The 19,082-nt window shown below is 35.9% G+C and overlaps 1 protein-coding gene across 5 annotated transcripts in view; it reads left to right on the forward strand.

The window, feature by feature from the left end:
• UBR5 (ubiquitin protein ligase E3 component n-recognin 5) overlaps positions 1 to 19,082 on the forward strand; it is a 137,410-nt gene that overhangs the window by 85,068 nt on the left and 33,260 nt on the right. For 4 of the 5 annotated variants that reach the window (XM_027561404.1, XM_027561407.1, XM_027561406.1 and 1 more), the window contains exons 21-34: positions 1,629 to 1,839; positions 2,831 to 2,957; positions 6,863 to 7,014; positions 7,445 to 7,540; positions 7,916 to 8,039; positions 13,324 to 13,421; positions 14,084 to 14,232; positions 14,550 to 14,641; positions 15,478 to 15,624; positions 15,718 to 15,836; positions 15,921 to 16,047; positions 16,130 to 16,259; positions 17,155 to 17,315; positions 17,432 to 17,671. In XM_027561404.1, the coding sequence (XP_027417205.1) occupies positions 1,629 to 1,839; positions 2,831 to 2,957; positions 6,863 to 7,014; positions 7,445 to 7,540; positions 7,916 to 8,039; positions 13,324 to 13,421; positions 14,084 to 14,232; positions 14,550 to 14,641; positions 15,478 to 15,624; positions 15,718 to 15,836; positions 15,921 to 16,047; positions 16,130 to 16,259; positions 17,155 to 17,315; positions 17,432 to 17,671 (1,973 nt within the window). The remainder of the gene's footprint in view (positions 1 to 1,628; positions 1,840 to 2,830; positions 2,958 to 6,862; positions 7,015 to 7,444; positions 7,541 to 7,915; positions 8,040 to 13,323; positions 13,422 to 14,083; positions 14,233 to 14,549; positions 14,642 to 15,477; positions 15,625 to 15,717; positions 15,837 to 15,920; positions 16,048 to 16,129; positions 16,260 to 17,154; positions 17,316 to 17,431; positions 17,672 to 19,082) is intronic. The other variant, XM_027561409.1, reaches the window with a different exon arrangement.

Genomic DNA, 19,082 nt, shown 5'->3' on the forward strand with positions numbered 1-19,082 from the left:
GTACTGTGCTTTTTATTCTTTGGAGAGGTTTTGACATACTCTCTCAGTGTATTGATTAATGCGTGTTTGCCACTAGATTTTGACAAGTTTAGTCCTTTGTGGCCCACCTCATGTTCTTAAACTGGAGTTTGTAATTTATGGGGTCCCTTCAGAGCCGTAGTCAGTCCCACACTCCAAATGGCGTGTCTCACATGTGTCACATACTAAAAACAGTTTTTTTGGTAATTTGTAAAGAGGTGGTAAGTTCAGAAGCATCTCTCTTCTTTCCTTTGTATTTCCATATATTCTTTTCCCACCTGCTTTCCTCTAGTTCTTAATTTTAGTTAAACAAATTTTCTTATTTTCCGTAACCTAAGGCTTCACATTCAGTCCAGTAAGTACCCTATAACTATAATTTACATGGTGAAAAAATACATTTCAACTCTTTGATATATTAATGCTGTGTCTTGGTTTGTTTAGGCTGCTAAGGTCGGAGTGACTTAAACAACTGAAATTTGCTTTTCATAGTTCAGGAAGGTGGGAAGTTCAGAATCAAGGCATGGGCGGATTTGGGGTCTGATGTGTTCTTTCCTGGTTCATGGATGGCCATGTGTCCTCACACAGTGCAAGAGGGGAGCTCTGGTCTCTTCAGGCCCCTTTAAGGTCACTGATCACCTTCATGAAGGCTCCATTCTCACGACCTAATCACTCTCCAAAGGCACTACCTCCAGATACCATCACCTTGGGGATTATTAGGCTTCAGCATGAAGTGGGAGGGAACAGATACTCAGTACCTAGCATGCTGTTTCTCAGGTAGAAAATGGTATGATCCATAAGTAATTTATCATTACTACCTTGTCTTTGACAATGAAATGTGTATTTAGCTGTCACCTTTGGGGAGGTGCATCTGTCGTGATTCTGGGGAGGTAAAGGTTTTCGTTTTCATAGTGTGATGTAACCTTGGAGCACACAGGAGGGTGAGAATAAGCTTGGAGTGAAATGTATACCCTGCGCTTGATTGGCTAACAATAGTAATAGGGTTCTAGTTTGCTATTTGTATATGACGTAAATAAGAGTTCTATAAACTACGATCTGTGGGACTTCCCAGGTGGCGCTAGTGGTAAAGAACTCACCTGCCAACGCAGGAGGCTTAAGAGATACGAGTTCAGTCCCTGGGTCGGGAAGATGCCCTGGAAGAGAAAACGGCAACCCACTCCAGTAATTCTTGCCTGGAGAAAACCATGGACAGAGGAGCCTGGCGGGCTGCAGTCCATAGAGTCGCACAGAGTCGGACATGACTGAAGCAACAGCACACACACAAACTGCCATCTGTAGGTCCAGTCCAGCCCCTCCCATTCATCATTTGCACACTGTGTATCTGACTGATTTCCTGCTGCAGTTACTGAGTTGAGTTAGTTGCAGAAGCTGAAAATATTTATTGATCCTTTGCAGATCACTCTTCCATTCCTGTCAGTTGTTGTCTCTGCTTAAGGGTATCTTTAAGTTCAGCTTCTTTTGCCAGGTCACCTTAAATTGTCTACTTTCTGCAGAGCCGATTTTATTATTGTGTTGGCCATGTGAAATTTTTGATATGTGTATTGTGGTATGCAAATGCATTGAAGTTTTTTTCCTAATTTGTCTGAGCACAGAAACAAACCTTGATGCAGCACATCCTGCGCTGTGACTATGAGGCCTGTCGACAGTATCTTATGAATCTTGAGCAAGCGGTGGTTTTAGAGCAGAACCTACAGATGCTGCAGACATTCATCAGCCACAGATGTGATGGAAATCGAAATATTTTGCATGCTTGTGTATCCGTTTGCTTTCCAACCAGCAATAAGGAAACTAAAGAAGAAGAGGGTGAGATTAAGAACTATAACATGATCTTTAAAAGGAATTTATGGGCAGTTTTGAAAGTAGAAAAATTACTGAAAGAAAAGAAAATCACTGTAAAGAATTTGTGTATGGCTTTGTATATGTATTTTCACTTGGCTTTGTAAAATCTTGGAGTTTCAGAAGGTAACATTCTCAAAAGGTAAAAATGCCTGTTCTCTTGATAGGATGAGTATATAACATGAGTAAGTAAATTTTTCATTGGTGTGTTTCTTTTGTCTTAAATTCTCTTCTCTTTGTTTAGTACAAAACTATATACATAGAATCCTTAAGAGCTTGACTGGTTTTATAATTTCAGGTGACTTTTATTACCATGAGACTTATTTATCAAGTTAAGTCAAATTATATGGAGGCAACTTTTATCCCAGTTTTTAGAATGTAGAGGAGAAAATGAAATAGTGAGTTTTTAGATGTTTTTGGAGAAGTAAATAAGCTTTTCTTTTTGCCATAAAGTTTTTAATTGGCTGATTAAAGGGAGGAAACTGAAAACCTGAAGTGCAATTGTGTAATTCATAATGGTTTTCCTTATTTTGAATTCTACTGATGACATCCTGGTAGCTACATTTTTGAAGAGTGGTTTGCGAGTTTCTGACTTTTTATTCATTATCATTGACTGACTAAAGGATTCTAAGCAGTGTAGAAACTAAGACTGAGATACTGGTATGTCAGTCTTTTCTTCCTTGGTAGTGAGAGCTACATTTCCTCCTACTTGTGAATAATACTTTTTATCTTTGGGGTTGAAAAATAAGGCAGAATAAGGAAATAATTCATGTTAAAAGTCATAGTTCAATCTAGCTTAAGTGTTTATTCCTTTGAGGAGGCAAAATTAAGCTGTTATCCCTAGTATGTGAATTAGAACACTAAAACAGCAGTTAGCATTTGATGGCTTGTACATACTTAATCTCTTAGTTATTTTTTGAAGTTTAAATTGATCCTGATTTTTTCTCTTATGTTTCAGAAGCAGAGCGCTCTGAAAGAAACACATTTGCAGAAAGACTTTCTGCTGTTGAGGCCATTGCAAATGCAATATCAGTTGTTTCAAGTAATGGCCCAGGTAATCGGGCTGGATCATCAAGTAGCCGAAGGTAATGTGATTTTTACCAGGGAAGTTCAGTTGATGGAAATGTAATCCAAGTACAGAAGGAAACGTATCTGTTACTTCTCGTATACATGAATTGGTGGGTCCTTTTGTTTTTTTGTTCCTACCAATATCAGTCTGGGAAAAATATTTGACAGTATCTCATATTTAGGTATAGAATAGTAGGACCTAGGATCTTTAAAAAATTTGAGGTAATTTAGACAAGTAGTTTAAACTTGATTCTTTGAATGTGTTTTAAATTTTTCGTCATTCTTTTTTCCTAGGAAGTTATTTTCTTTAGTTGGAGAACAAATAATAATTGAAAGAACCTCAATCTTTTATTTTCAGATTGTTTACTTAGCTCAGTCTCTCAGATGTACTAATGATCTGGGAAGAAAAGAAAAGCTGGTGTATATTATGAATGTTCGGTATTTAAAATTTTCAGGCCTTCAGAGTTCTGGGATGGACAAAACTTACAACACATTAAAAATTACTAGATGTTTGAATAGATGAAGACTATAAAGAGTTCAGGATATAGGTGTTTCTTTTTTTACCTGAAGAGAAAAAGCACATTTATATTAGACATGAGAGCCAGAATTCTTGGATGCTTCACAAATCATTAATGTGGAAGCACTGCTTACTGTGCTCATGTTGTAAAGTCAACTTAAAATGAAGACTCTCTTTGCCTATTTGCTGTTCTATATTCAACTCTCCCTTTTAAAAATGATTCTTCTAAAATTGGTTCCAACCTGAGAGCGTCCCAGGTTCAAAAACATTCTGAGGTGAGATTTATCAAAAACTATTTATGGATGACCAAATTATAATTTAAAACCATACAGAAACATTATCTAGACTATGCAAAATGGAAATTATCACCAGCTTATTTATTCAGGACTTCACTAGGCAGACAAAGTGTTTGGTCTAAAATGGAAAGCGACTTAAATTCTTCATGAAGAAATTAGTGTCTGAATTATTTCAGGTATTTCATTTCCTCAGGGAAAACACAGGTTGAAATCAAGTTGGACTCTGATATGGTTGTCCAATACCAGTGCTGCCATCTTTTTTCATGTAAGGATTATTTTGAAGGCAAAGACTAAAAGGAGCTTCAAGAGTGGGTGATGTGTTGCTCACAGAAATAATTTGCAGAGTAAGCTCCTTTGAGGCATTTGCCGAAGATTTCACTGCAGTGCTCTTAACCAGTTCAAACTCAGGGCTGCCGGTTGAACAGATGAAAGCACAGGAGTCTTATTATCCACGCCGGGCAGTAGGAAGTCCACAGACTCTGCTTCATTGAAGTGAAACCCTCCTCTAGCCTACAATGGATTTTCTAGGCGATGCCCCTTGATGATTATGCAGGCTGGGATTCATGAGCTGTAAGCTCAAAACCGATGCAGTTTCAATATTGAATGGAGTACTGTTAAATGCCTTCAGATGATGATTTGACTGAGAAGTTTTGTTATGTGACTGAATAGTGCCTGAGTTCAAAGGGCAGATTTAGTGGAAGGCTTGATTGATGCATCTGATTACAGGTGTATGTACTCTAGAGATTATTAATCTGGAAGACACATGACCTTCGCTTTTTTGTCACAGTGGTATGTTTGAACATGACTGGATTCTAAGGCTTCTGTAGCATGGATATAACGTGCTTACAAAGAGGAAATTACATCATCCTTGAATTCTTCCATATTGTCAGAAAATACGATGACTCCAGGCAAGCCTATACGAAGAAATGTCAAAACTCTGAATCTTAGCAGCCAAGGTGGTATCTCCTCAGTATTGTCCTCAGCCACTGAGGATACAGGTGAATCTTCATGAATTGTGTACAACATCTTGAAGAATAATTTTCTTTTTTTGTTTTTTGTTTTTTGTTTTTTTTTGTTTTGAAAGAATCGGTAAGAGGAGCTGGGCATTGTATTTAAAAATGTTCCCGAGACCTAATGAAGAAAAGAGGTTAAGGACAATTTTTTTAAATGACAAGGAATGACCCCTCATTTAATATTGAATTGACTACATCACAACAACAAAGTTGGGAGTTTGCAAGTTCAAGATGAGACTATGGTCTCAGTTTATCTTCATACTTAATCTGCTCTAAGCTAGAGATTGGAAAATAGCCCATATGTTTTGTTTGGCCTGTGCAATGTTAAAATTTTTTTTTTCTTTTAACATTTGAATGCCTTTAGACGAGCATGCACACTTCTAGTTTGCCATGACCCCCTACTTCTTACACCTAACTGTCCTTTCCTCAATTTATGTACTTTCCAGGCCCAGTAGGCATTGCGTTTGTGACCCTGGTGTAAGCCTTCTTGATAAGCCCAAAACATGCATTTATTTTCAGGTGATTTGCACTGCTTCCCAATTATTGCTGACTCTTTCTCTCTCTCTCTGTTTTGAGTAAGACACATCAGGACACTAAATGTCTGTGTTGAGCTTAATTACAATTGTGTTGGAGCATCACAGTGTGAACAGTCACCCGGGCGGTGCTGTTTGGGTAGCACTGCCATGCTCTGCGGGTGATGTCTTGGACAGGAAGTGACCTTGACTGAAATAAATCACTGTGCCCTGCTCCCCTCCATATTATAAAAGCTTCTAAATTGGGAGAGAGAAGACATGTTACCATAAAACAATTAACTGTAGGTATTTTTTAATAGTGCATACTATAATGACTAACATATTTTTTAGACATTAAAATTTACTTTGCAGAATCTTCCAAAAAAGTTACTCTAACGAAAGATATATTATCATATACAAGCCTTATAAAGTAGGTATGTTCCTGAAGGTAGCTTCTAAAAGATATTTTGGTAAATGCTTTAAAAATTTTTTTTCTTTATGAAACTGAAAGTGTATTGGTCTGGAGAAACACATTTACCCTTGGATTAAATTCAAGCATTAATACAAATTACTCCGAATTACTTATTTGCAGACATATAATGTGTACGTGGTAAGATGTTAGGTTTTTCACATCAGAAGTGTCATGTCTTTGGGATTAAATCTGCCTAGGAGAAAGAAGTCCCTGATGTGTGGCCTGGCTTTTAAATCTAAATTCTTACTTTTTATTCATTTAAAAGCTCTAAAATCATGGCCGAGTGAAGGGATTTGCCTTATGCGCTCTCTCAATTGCTGCTAGTTCTTAATGTATTAATTTTGTAGCCTTTGTAAGCTTTTATTCAGAGGTACAGATTTTTGTACAAGTAATACACTAGTTCCCCGAATGAAGTCTTGTGTTTGTGATTATTTTTTAGTGATGTGCACACCTGTGCCATATTTTTTTCTGTATAGCAGGAAGAAAAATATATCCATGCCCAGACAGTATTCTAATAACATATTTTATAAGCTCCAATTTCATTATTTGATTTCCTTGGGATGAAGTTGTATTGTTAAAAAATTTTTTTTTGTAAAAAAAAATTAATCTAAATTGGTCTTGTTTGAAAACTACTTACTGTGTGGATATTAGTTCACTTGCTTTTGAGATCACAGAAAAGGGATTTGGTGGGGTAACAATATTGGTTTTGTGCTAATACATATGTTTTGTTAATGTATATATTAAACTTAATTCTTACTGGTAATAAACAGGGGACAGAATTTTTTGTTTTAATGTTCAGGTGTTCGTTTATCTTTACTGTATAAAAGATTATTTCTAATTTTACTTCACTGCAACTTTTGTTCCCTGTGCTTAAGTTTGTGTGGGAGCTTAATACAGTGGTTTTAAGTGCTGAACTCGGTTCTGGGATCCCCCAGTTGAATTTCTATTCCTTGCTGACTTATTTCGTGATTCCAGAATTGGCATTTGTGTCACTTTCCTGCTTGGAGTATTTGCTTGTAGAACAAACTTTGTTCTCAGATGAGAAGTTCTGTGCACCTTATTGTTACATTTAGACATAGTAGTGAGCTCTGATTTTGTCCATGTTCTTCTAGTTTGAGATTACGGGAAATGATGAGACGTTCGTTGAGAGCAGCTGGTTTGGGTAGACATGAAGCTGGAGCTTCATCCAGTGACCACCAAGATCCAGTTTCACCTCCTATAGCTCCCCCTAGTTGGGTTCCTGACCCTCCTGCAATGGATCCTGGTAAGACCTGTTATTTTGTTTAGTGTTAAACAAAAAGATAATGTCATGAAAGAAAAGAAACATTTCAGTGGGGTATTTAGAAATCTGAAATAGTTAAAAATTGGCATAAAGAGTATTATAACTAGTCTATGAAGATGTGGTTTAAGGTGTTTGTAAGTTAAAAATTAAAATTCTAGAAAGTCTTGTTAGATAGCCCTCTCCTACTGAAATATGTATTTCTATACTGATAAGAAGCCAATTAGTATTATATCAAGTCAATAATTTGTCTAGTGGGTTCATCCTCTTATAGTTTGGGAAAAAAGTTTCCACTGAAACCTCTGTCCGATTTGACCTTTGGCTTGCAGAGAAAAGCCTTAAGGCCAGTTAAATGAGCATGGTAGGGATATGTTTCCTATAATGATGTACATCCTGCTGTTCTGTTTACTGAAAGATGGTGACATTGATTTTATCCTGGCCCCTGCTGTGGGATCTCTTACCACAGCAGCGACTGGCACCGGTCAAGGACCAAGCACCTCCACCATTCCAGGTGAGAATCTCTATTATTTTATCTACCTGTGTATTTGGAAGATAAAATACGCACTTTGTATATATATATTTCTAGAGATCTACACTTTATCTCAAGGAGACTTTTCTTGGCTTGAAATATGTCTAATCCTCTGACTTACCTTCCATATGTCAGTGAAGTTAAGGTGTGTATGGGCATGCATTTCATCAGTTGAGATTTGTAAAATGTGTTAGTATGTTTAAATTTTCTGTCATGAAGTTATTAACTTGTTACTAATACCAGAATATTTTTCTGGTGGTATATTTTAAAGATCCTTGGTATGTTATTCTAGAATAGTCTTTCATTCTTGTTTTGTATACTCTTGTTTTGTTACCAAATGGATGTGCTTAATTACAGGTCCTTCCACAGAGCCAGCTGTAGTAGAATCCAAGGATCGAAAGGCCAATGCTCATTTTATATTAAAATTGTTATGTGATAGTGTTGTTCTGCAGCCCTATCTTCGAGAACTCCTCTCTGCCAAGTAAGAAGTTTAATATACTTTTGAGATAAAGATTTGGCTTAACTCCTTTTTCTGTTGTTAGGTCAGTCTTTTTGCAGTATATGGAACAACAATTATCTTAATTGAATTTAAGATAATTTATCACAATTTAGCATTGTATTCTCTGTTACTAACCTATCTTTAGTGAAAAAAGCTTTCTGAATATAATACAGATAAACTAAGTGAATACAGGGTGTATCTTTATATGTTAGATTGATCAGGGTGTATATTTATTTGTTAAAAAGATCACAGTATAGTTACCCGTAGATGTTGAATCCATAAGTTAGTTATATCACTGTCACCTGGAGAACTTTAAAAATTGTACAGATTCTTTCCCAAGCTTTATACTAGAAGTATGACTTTCTTGGTAAATATTCTGTTGTAAATGCTCATTAACCATTAATAGGTTACATCTCTACTTTTAGTATGCTTGTTTATCTTCCTTTACAGACTCATAATTATATAATAGTTACTAATGATTATAACAGATTAATAGTTATTAATCTGTGCCAAATTCTACTTGCATTAATTCTTTTATTCTAGATGTAACTGTCTGGAGTAGATAGTTTGCAGGAACTTGCTCAGGATCCCAAAACCTAGTAAGTGGCATAGCTGGAATTCCAGACCTGGTCTGTGTCTTTTTTACAGAACTGAAATTCCCTTATGCCTAACCCTTATGCCACTTTTCCTACTTAAGTACAAGAAGATGTTTTGAGTTTTTTGTATTTTTGAGGGCAAGGGAGTTTTCCTGTTTAAGCCTTACTACTCTTAGGATGAAAACGACCACATTTATGAAATTTTGATTACTTTAATGAAGGCTGCCCCATTAGTAAGATAAAGTCTTTGGATTGTAAATATAGTTATTACTACAGAAGCATCTTACTAATTTGTAGTTTGAGGCATAGATAAAAAAATATATATATAGACACACACATACAACTTTCTGCTTTCATTTCAGTTGTCATTTTTGTTGCATTTATGGTATTTCTCAGTATATTATCTTTTTATGATTTTCTCGTGGTGGTGTCTGAAAAGTTATTCTATGTTCTTGTTCCCTTTCTCTTTGTTATTAATCCATCTTGTATTTCTACAATTAACTTCTTTTTCGCTAGTCCTTTATTTTAGTACCCTCAAAACGGTTTACTATTTCCTCTTTAAGAAAATATATATCTGGAAAACACCGGATTAATAAACTGATGTGTTAATAAGCTGATATTAAGACAGGTGGTGTTCTTTTGCCTGACATTTAGGTGAGAAGTGTAGAGATTATCAAACTGGCCCTTTTTTGCTTTTTTTATACTGCAAAATAGGAGAATTTTCCAGAGTTGCTAACAGTTTCCTGTGTGGTGTATTATTTACCATGGAGATAACTCAGTTTTGTTTTGTTTTTTCTTAGTGCAGTAGAATTGACTTAAAATTATATTTGTTTCGGGTATACAACATACTGATTTGATATTTTTTTCATATTACAAAATGATCATAAGTTTAGTTACCATCTCCCACTATAGAAAGTTATTGCAGTATAATTGATTATAGTTCCCTATGCTGTACATTCAGAGAAGGCAGTGGCAGCCCACTGTGTTACTCTTGTCTGGAAAATCTCATGGATGGAGGAGCCTGGTGGGCTGCAGTCCCTGGGGTCGCTGCGAGTTGGACACGACTGAGCGGCTTCGCTTTCACATTTTACTTTCATGCATTGGAGAAGGAAATAGCAACCCACTCCAGTGTTCTTGCCTGGAGAATCCCAGGGACGGGGGAGCCTGGTGGGCTGCTGTCTATGGGGTCTCACAGAGTCTGACGTGACTGAAGCAACTTAGCAGCAGCAGCATGCTGTACATTAGGTCCTCATGACTTACTTATTTTGTAACTGAAAGTTTATACCTCAGTCTCCCTCACCTATTTCACACATTCCTTTAACCCACTCCCCTTTGGCAGCCACCAGTTTGTTCTCTGTATTTGTGAGTCTGTTCTGCACAAGGCTTCCCTTTTCTCCACATCCTCGCCAGCACTTCTTATTTGTTGTCTTTTTGATAGCAATTCTGACAGGTGTGCAGTAATGTCTTACTATGGTTTGGTTTTGATTTGCATTTCCCTGATGTCTAGTGATACTGAACATCTTTTCATGGGTCTTTTGGCCATCTGTTACATCTCCTTCGGAATAATGTCTGTTCAAGTCTCCTGCCTAGTTTTTAACCAGATTGGGGTTTTTTTTGATGTTAAATTGTATAGTTTGGATATTAACCCCTTAATGGATATGCCATGTACAGACATCTTCTCCCATTCAGTAGGCAGCCTTTTCCTTTTGTTGATGGTTTCCTTTGGTATTCAAAAGCTTTTTAGTTTGATGTAGTCTTATTTGTTTGATTGTGCTTTTGTTTCCCTTCCTGAGGAGACAGAGCCAAAAAAAACCCTAAGACCAATGTCAAAGAGCATATTATTTTTGTTTTCTTTTTTCTTCTAGGAGTTTTATGAGTTCAGGTCATACATTTAAGTTTTTAATCCTTTTTGAGTTCATTATATATTGTGAGAAAGTAGGCCAGTTCGATTCTTTTGCTGTTAGCTGTCCAGTTTTCTCAGTCCTGTTGATTGAAAAGACTGTCTTTTGTTCTTTGTATATTCTTACCTCTTTGTCGTGGATTAATTGACCATGTAAGTGTGGGTTCATTTCTGGGTCCTCTGTTCTGTCCCATTGACAGAATGTGTCTGTTTTTGTGCCAGTACCACACCATTTGATTACTGTAGCTTTGTTAGTGCTGCGTGAAGTCAGGGGACATGATGCATCTAGCTTTGTTTTTTTTTCTCTCCTCAAGATTGCTTTGGCTGTTTGGGATGTTTCATGGTTTTGTTTTATTATTTTGTGGAAAATGTCATGTCTGTTTTGATAGAGATTGCGTTAAATCTGTAGATTGCTTTGAATAGTATGGTTATTTCAGTAATATTAATTCTTCCAATCCATGAGCAAGGTTAATTTTTCCATTTGTGTCATCTTAAATTTCTTTCATTAGTGTCTTACTGTTTTCCACGTATAGGTCTTCTACCTTCTTGGTTAGATGTATCCTAGGTAGTTTATTATTTTTGATGCGATCATAAGTGGGACTGTTTCCTTAATTTCTTTTTCTGATAGTTTGTGGTTAGTGTATAAAGTGCAACAGATTTCTGCATATTACTTTAGTTTCCTGCAACTTAATTCATTTATTTGTTCTAATTGCTTTTTGGTGGCATCTTTAGAATTTTCTGTATATAGTATATATCATCTACAAATAGTGATAATTTTACTTCTTTCCAATTTGGATACCTTTTTGTTTTTTTTTTGTGTGTGTGTGTAATTGCTGTGGCTAGGACTTAAAATACTTGTTGAATAAAAGTGGTGAGAGTGGGTATCCTTGTTTGGTCTGAGAGGACTTGCTTTCAACTTTTCACCTTTTATCGTGATGTTAGCTGTGGGCCTGTCAGTGTATGGCCTTTATTATATTGAGATGCATTCCCTCTATATCCACTTTCTAGAGGGTTTTATCATATGTTAAATTTTGTCTCAGTCCTTCTCTGTTTCTACTGAGATGATCTTACCATTTTATTTTATAATTTGTTGATATAGTATATTATGTTGGTTGATTTGTGGATATTGAACAGTACTTGCATCCTAGGATAAAGCCACACGTGCCCGCTCCCCCCCCCCCCCCCCCCCCCCCCGCAACACACACACACACACACACACACACACACACTTCATCATAGTATATAATCCTTTTAGTGTATTGCTGGATTTGGCTTGCTGGTATTTTATCTAGAGTTTTAGCCACTAGACCAGGGAACCCGTGATTCAGTGTCATTCTTGATAATCATTCTGTTCATATTTTCTATTTCTTTCTGATTCAGTCTTGGGAGATTGTATGTCTCTCGGTTTATCCATTTCTTCTAAGTTGTCTATTTTATTGGTGTACAGTTGTTTGTAGTAAGTCTCTTACGATGCTTTGTTACTTGTTTGGTATAACTTCTCTTTGAATTCTGATTTTACTTATCTGAACTTTTTCCTTGGTTGACTCTGGCTAAAAGGACACATAAGTATACTTTGGAGTAACAGGAGGGAGAAATGTGTTCATTATACAGAAAGCAGCCTTATGAAGATTAAGTTTGAGTAGAACCATGAAAAATAGGGAGAAGGAACAACAACATTGAGAAGTATGAGTATTTTAAGAAATCATAATTCATCCAGTTCGGAGTGAAGGATTAGAAGAGAACAATTGCGAGTGAATCTGGAAAAAAAAACGGGTCAAAATCACCACTTTGGTCTCTGTTCTTTGAGCTTCAGTGCTCTGAATAACTGCCTTTGTTAGACTGTAATATTATCAAAGTGGTGGTATAAAAGAGATTAAAATAGGCAAGAGTAAAAAGGAGAGTCAAGTCAAGTATGTTTTATATGTTTGTTATAACCTTTAATGTGTGTGTTGCAATAAACTGAATTAAAGAGTTGTTGAAAGTGGAAAAGAAAGATGCATTAAAACATGGTTTAGGTGAAAGACTTCATGAAGAATCCACATTTTTTGTCTAAAGTTACTTGGGACAGTGATACTGTTGGGTGACATAAATAAGTTAGATAGAGAGCGGTTTTGAAGAGAAAGATTATTTGAGTTTTAGATATGTTGAATGTAAAGTATCATTGGGAAATCTTAAATAGCCTTATCAAATAAGCAAGTGTAGATGTTGGAACTGAATTATTGTGAGAGAAGTGGTGGTTGCTATAATGGAAGAGAGGGAGGTACAAATGGCTGAGAAACTGACTTTTGGGAAATGCAAGGGTCTAGAAGGGAATAGAAATTCAGTGAAGAATATTTAAAGTACATTTTAAAGTGGAAATTCTTAGTAATAATAATAGCTAACACTTACCGAATACATGTGTTTTGCTAAGCAGTCTGTTGAATTGAAGTAATAATTCTTTTATTCTTCCTCAAAATTGTATGAGATAGAGCCTGTTACTATGCCCACATCTAGAAAGTATTAGTTTACTCCAGAACCCTTGCTATATTCTTTAAAGTCACTAAAGCCAAAAAAGGAAAGCGTGGTTTAGAGACACAAAGATTCCACAGAAGTGACTTTCTTAAGAGATAATATGAGATCAGAAAATATCACCAATGATTTTCTTTGAGCACTGACATTATTTACTAAAACATAACTAGTTTTTTGTTTCATCCTGAACATATGTTTCTTTTATAATATCAGGAAGGAAAATAATTGATACTATTTTTATATACAATTTTTCTTATTTTAGGGATGCAAGAGGTATGACCCCATTTATGTCTGCTGTAAGTGGCCGAGCTTATCCTGCTGCAATTACCATCTTAGAAACAGCCCAGAAAATTGCAAAAGGTAATTTATTTCAAGTTCTAAATGAGTTGCTTATTTTTTAATTTGACTAGATTCTCTTCTATAATTGATTAGAAACTATCAAGATAATTCTTTTGTGTATATGTATAAAATTCATGTACTTTTTTCAAGCATATATTGTCAGCCTGTTAATTGGTATTGGTGATAAAATTTTATGGAAAGAACAGACCAGATGTCTTATTGTTCTTTCTGACTGGGATTTACCGCCTAATAGAAAGTGTTAAGGAATATCAGTTCTTGCCGTCCAGCCTTTAAAAGATTCAGTAGTTTTGTGAATCTGTAAAAGTTTGACTATCTTTTGAAAAACAGTGGCTGTGACTAATTTATGTGATTATCTGTATAATTTGTTCAATAGAGCTAGAACTTGAATCTTAACTGCATAATGTAGAGTTGAGCACTTAGATGGCTGATGTTTGATGTATTTGTATTGTTCTCTTGTGTGGTTATGATGTAATTATACTTTGCTTTACTTTGCACCAGAATTGACTGGATTTCTTTGCAATGTTAACTTTGTATGTCATTTTATTTTATTAATATGTAGTAGTTTCTGATTTATACTGTGTACATGTTAGAACTTTTCCATTTGAGGAAAGTAGTGCTTAAGTTCTTTCTTGATGTGTGAACTACTGTGTTTTTAATCTTAGCTGAAGTATCCTCAAGTGAAAAAGAGGAAGATGTATTTATGGGCATGGTTTGCCCATCAGGTACCAACCCTGATGACTCTCCTTTATATGTCTTATGTTGTAATGATACCTGCAGTTTTACATGGACTGGAGCAGAGCACATTAACCAGGTAAGTTATTTTACATTTACCTATATTTGTGCTATCTTCAGATTTTCTTTTCTTCTCTTTGACCATCACTGGAGTTATAGCTCTTAGCTTTGGAATTGGAAGTCTAATGTTTAATTATGCTACTTTTTTTGGATGATATAAATTATTTTTGCTCTTCTGGTAATTTTTGATTCCCATTTGTGTATCCATTTGTGACTGTTTCCAGAGCATATTAATTTTGCTCTACTGTTGTTGTGATTGAATTTAGAAAATACCAGAAATAATCCTTTTGAGATATACATATCATTCTTTTAAAAAGTATATCCTTTTAATTTTAGGATATTTTTGAGTGTCGTACTTGTGGCTTGTTGGAGTCGCTCTGTTGTTGTACGGAATGTGCAAGGGTTTGTCATAAAGGTCATGATTGCAAGTGAGTGCGATTTTAGTTTCTTAATGCTGTAAACTACTTAGATTCATACTGCCGTATTAAAAATAGCCTGATATGCAAGAAATATGTGATCATACATTGTAACTAGGATCAGTCTTTTAAGAAACATATATATACAGAATGTTTTTGTCTGTATTCTCCAGCCAAAGTCTCAGGTCCCCTGTAGTGCGGTCTGTTAGCTGGCATTAAGGCATTAAGGGAGTCATGGTTTGGCCTGTGCCTTGTTTATTTCTTAAACTAAATATAATAACCTTCATCTAGCAATAGAGTTGCTATGGCTAGTTAGTTTTCACACTCTCAGACCTAAGAAGCATAAAATACCCCAGCACTAACATTTGCAGTGCCTCAGGGTCTCAATAGGGACATCACCTATGGCTGTGCTATAGATGTAATAGTTAATAGAGAATTGGTTTGTAAAAACCATCTATTGTGCTTTAAAATAAATAAATATGTGGGAGAAGTGGAAATTTTTTATAGATACTATACTGATACTTATAATTTTTATTAAAAGAATTCTGGCTAATATGTTTATCTTATTTAAATATCTCAAAGTGATAATCTGCTTATTTACTGATTGCTTGCTAACAAGTGCCGTCACTGTGCTAGATACTACGTGGTGGTGGACAAAACAGTTAAGATGCCTCGTCTCTCGTACTGCTTTACAGACTGTGTACCACTGAAGTGATGCTTGCTGCATTATTTGAAAGTTAACAAGGTTTCTCTTGAGTTTCAATGAGTTAGGCCTCTGTAATATCAATATAGGCCTTTGTATTTTTTAAAAATTTCTGTGTTTGTATTTGTATATGAATTCTTTCTAGACTCAAACGTACATCACCGACAGCCTATTGTGATTGTTGGGAGAAATGTAAATGTAAAACTCTAATTGCTGGACAGAAATCTGCTCGTCTTGATCTACTTTATCGCCTGCTCACTGCTACTAATTTGGTCACTCTGCCGAATAGCAGGCAAGTCGTGGGATTTTTAGGGCATAAATTAAGTTGTGAAAGCACAGCACAGGTAAATAGCCTTCTTCCTCATAACAATGTTCTGTCTTGCAGAGGAGAGCACCTCTTACTCTTTTTAGTGCAGACAGTTGCGAGGCAAACGGTGGAGCACTGCCAGTACAGACCGCCTCGAATCAGGGAGGATCGTAACCGGAAGACAGCCAGTCCTGAGGGTGAGTTGATTTGACGCTTATGACACCCAGGAAAACCAGCATGTGTATTTCTGCCTTACCCACAGTTTCTTCTTTTCTTTGTAGATTCAGATATGCCTGATCATGATTTAGAGCCCCCAAGATTTGCCCAGCTTGCTTTGGAGCGTGTTCTGCAGGACTGGAATGCTTTGAAATCTATGATTATGTTTGGGTCACAGGAGAATAAAGACCCGTATGTATCCATTGAAAGTTTTTTAGACTTGTTTCCTGTGTTAGTGTAGGCAATTACAGTGCATTCTTTCTTTCCCCTCAAGTCTCAGTGCCAGCAGCAGGATAGGCCATCTTTTGCCAGAGGAGCAAGTGTACCTCAATCAACAAAGTGGCACAATTCGGTTGGACTGTTTCACTCACTGCCTTATAGTCAAGTGTACAGCAGACATTTTGGTAAGTCCTTTGAATGGTTATTTACAAGCACATGAAAAGGGCACGTGTTATGTAGTTTCCCAAAATTTTACTAATTCAAGCTCCCATGGACCAGTAAGCACTAATCAAATACTACATTAAGGGGGATGGAATTTTGGAGGTGATTTAAATTTCTCATTTTAAATCAGTCAATCAGTGAGAGCTCCTTTTTTTCATTCTAAATACAAATCCTAGAGTGTATTAAAAATACAGTATAAAAATGTGTGAAGCAGGGTTCTAAATTAGTAATAACTCAATGCAGATTTTTAAAAAATATCTCCTTTTGCTATGAATTTAGAAAAGAATATAAACTGTTAAACCCACTGCTGGAGAGGTTATGGAAAAAAGAACATACTTATACACCGATGAGGAGACCCTTCTTTTGGTACTCCTTTGGAAAACAATTTGGCAATGTCAGGAGCCATAAAACTAACATTGCCCTTAGAAACTGTCCTAAAGAAGTTATCTATGATATGAGAAAGAGAAACATTATGTCACAAAACAATATGAGATGGATGGGATTATGAATTCATCAAAATAAACATCTGAGTCTACTTTGATGTTTTGTTAAGTATCCTATATATTGAGTGAAGTATATTCTTTCTTTGATTGGACATATTAGGTATTCGTCTTCTAAATATTAATGGTTATATGTAGGAGTCAAGAAACAAGAAATCAGACATTTGAGACCCACTATAAGTCAAGCATAGTAGGGAGTGTGGCACAAAGTTAATCACTGGCATTGTGTTGATTCAATATATTTTTATATTTTTATCATGAAATGTTAATATTGAAAACATGTTAGAACTTTTTATTTATGAATGCCTACATCTTACAAGATGTCTCAACATTAACAGAGTGATTACTGGTTTTAAAGCTTTTAGATACTCTGCTAGGTACACTAGTAAAAGAACTCCAGAACAAGTACACACCAGGACGTAGAGAAGAAGCGATTGCTGTGACAATGAGGTTTTTGCGATCAGTTGCAAGAGTTTTTGTCATTCTCAGTGTGGAAATGGCTTCATCTAAAAAGAAAAAGTAAGGCATTCTTTTTGATTTTGGCTTTTATATTTTTTATGCGCATTTTTTTGTGATGATAAAATTATGTATATGAAAAGATTCAGAAGATTTCTATATTTCCCTTTTTGCTCTAGCAACTTTATTCCACAGCCAATAGGAAAATGTAAGCGTGTATTCCAAGCACTGCTGCCTTACGCAGTAGAAGAACTGTGCAATGTAGCAGAGTCATTGATTGTTCCTGTCAGAATGGGTATTGCTCGTCCAACTGCCCCTTTTACTCTGGCAAGCACCAGCATAGATGCCATGCAAGGCAGCGAGGAATTATTTTCAGTGGAACCACTGCCACCACGGCCTTCGTCTGATCAGTCTAGCAGGTAAATTTCTATCTGGTAACACATTCTGATTATTTCTCTGCAAATGTTACAGATGTTACTAAAACCTAAAACTAAACTAAATCTGAGGCATAGGCACTCTGGTTATGTACAGGATCATTTGTTTAACAAATGGTAAAGATTTTATCTTGTTTGGAACATGTGAAAAGCACTTTAAAAACTACATGTCTGTACATCTAAAGTAATAGACATATAACGGGGGGGTGCAATTTGGTTTGTTTGTTTGTTCAGAATGGCACTTTTTATTATACCAAAAAAGTAATCAGGTAAGAAAGTTTACTTTAGGCTTCTGTGCTTCATTACTTTTGTTTTTTTTTTTTTCCTTACCTTTAAATATAGCCTGCTAGAAGGCCAAGCTGAAGAATGAAAAGGCTTCTTAACTTTCTCTGTGTCCAAAGCTTTGGGCAAGGGGGGCAGGTTATTATATAATCTAAATAACAGAATGATGGAATTTTAAAATATTCTGTGCACTCATATAGTAGTGGTCCCCAGCCTTTGTGGCACCAGGGACCGATTTTGTGGTAGACAGTTTTTCCATGGACTGGAGTGAGGCTAATTTAAGTACTTTATTTCTGTTATTATTACATCAGCTCCACCTCAGACTATCCCACATTCAATTCTGAAGTTCGGGGATCCTTGTTATATAGGATAAGACTAAAACAATTCAATTCTAGTTACAACATTAATCTTAAATCTCATTTTTCCATTTGTTTAATAGTTTACCTAACTAGGCTGTAAGTTGGCTGAGTCAGAGTGTTTAGCAACTAAAATGTTCTGGTGTCTTTTATCACAGTGCTTCTCAAATTTTAACATGCATGCAGAACTCTTGGGTATCTTATTAAAATGCCAAGGCTGATTCTGGAGATCTGGGTGGGGCCTGAGAGTCTGTATTTCTTGTGAACTCGCAGATAGGACCATGCCAATACAGCTGCTCTCAAGGCCACACTTTTGAGTTGCAAAGTTTCTAAGATGTACAAGAGACATCTTAGACATCTTTTATAATGGAGACATCTGTCCATTCTTGGCTGTTTCCGAGTCACATTTTTAAGAAAGTGAAATTACTGGTTTGGCCAGAAAATTTGAACTTTTTGGCCAACCCAGTATTTTGCCACCCCATCTTTTGTTATGATTTATTTTATAATTGTACTTCTGAACTTATTTTTTTCCCCACACTCATCAGCAAGTCAATGGTTAATAAGCTGATGCAAAGTAGGTCATGTTAGTCAAGTCTCTTAAAGAGTGGGTTACTTGTAAATAAGGAACTCTCTTTAGTGGGTGAATGCTGCTACCAGAGCCTTTGGAAGTTGAAAGGTTTAGTGATGGAAAAGGAAACATTGTAGAAATATTTCAGTGGGGAGAACTCGAAAAAGTATGTGCATTAACACAATTTGAA

Source organism: Bos indicus x Bos taurus, chromosome 14 (assembly GCF_003369695.1).
Source record: "Bos indicus x Bos taurus breed Angus x Brahman F1 hybrid chromosome 14, Bos_hybrid_MaternalHap_v2.0, whole genome shotgun sequence".
In the NCBI taxonomy this organism is placed as follows: domain Eukaryota; kingdom Metazoa; phylum Chordata; class Mammalia; order Artiodactyla; family Bovidae; genus Bos; species Bos indicus x Bos taurus.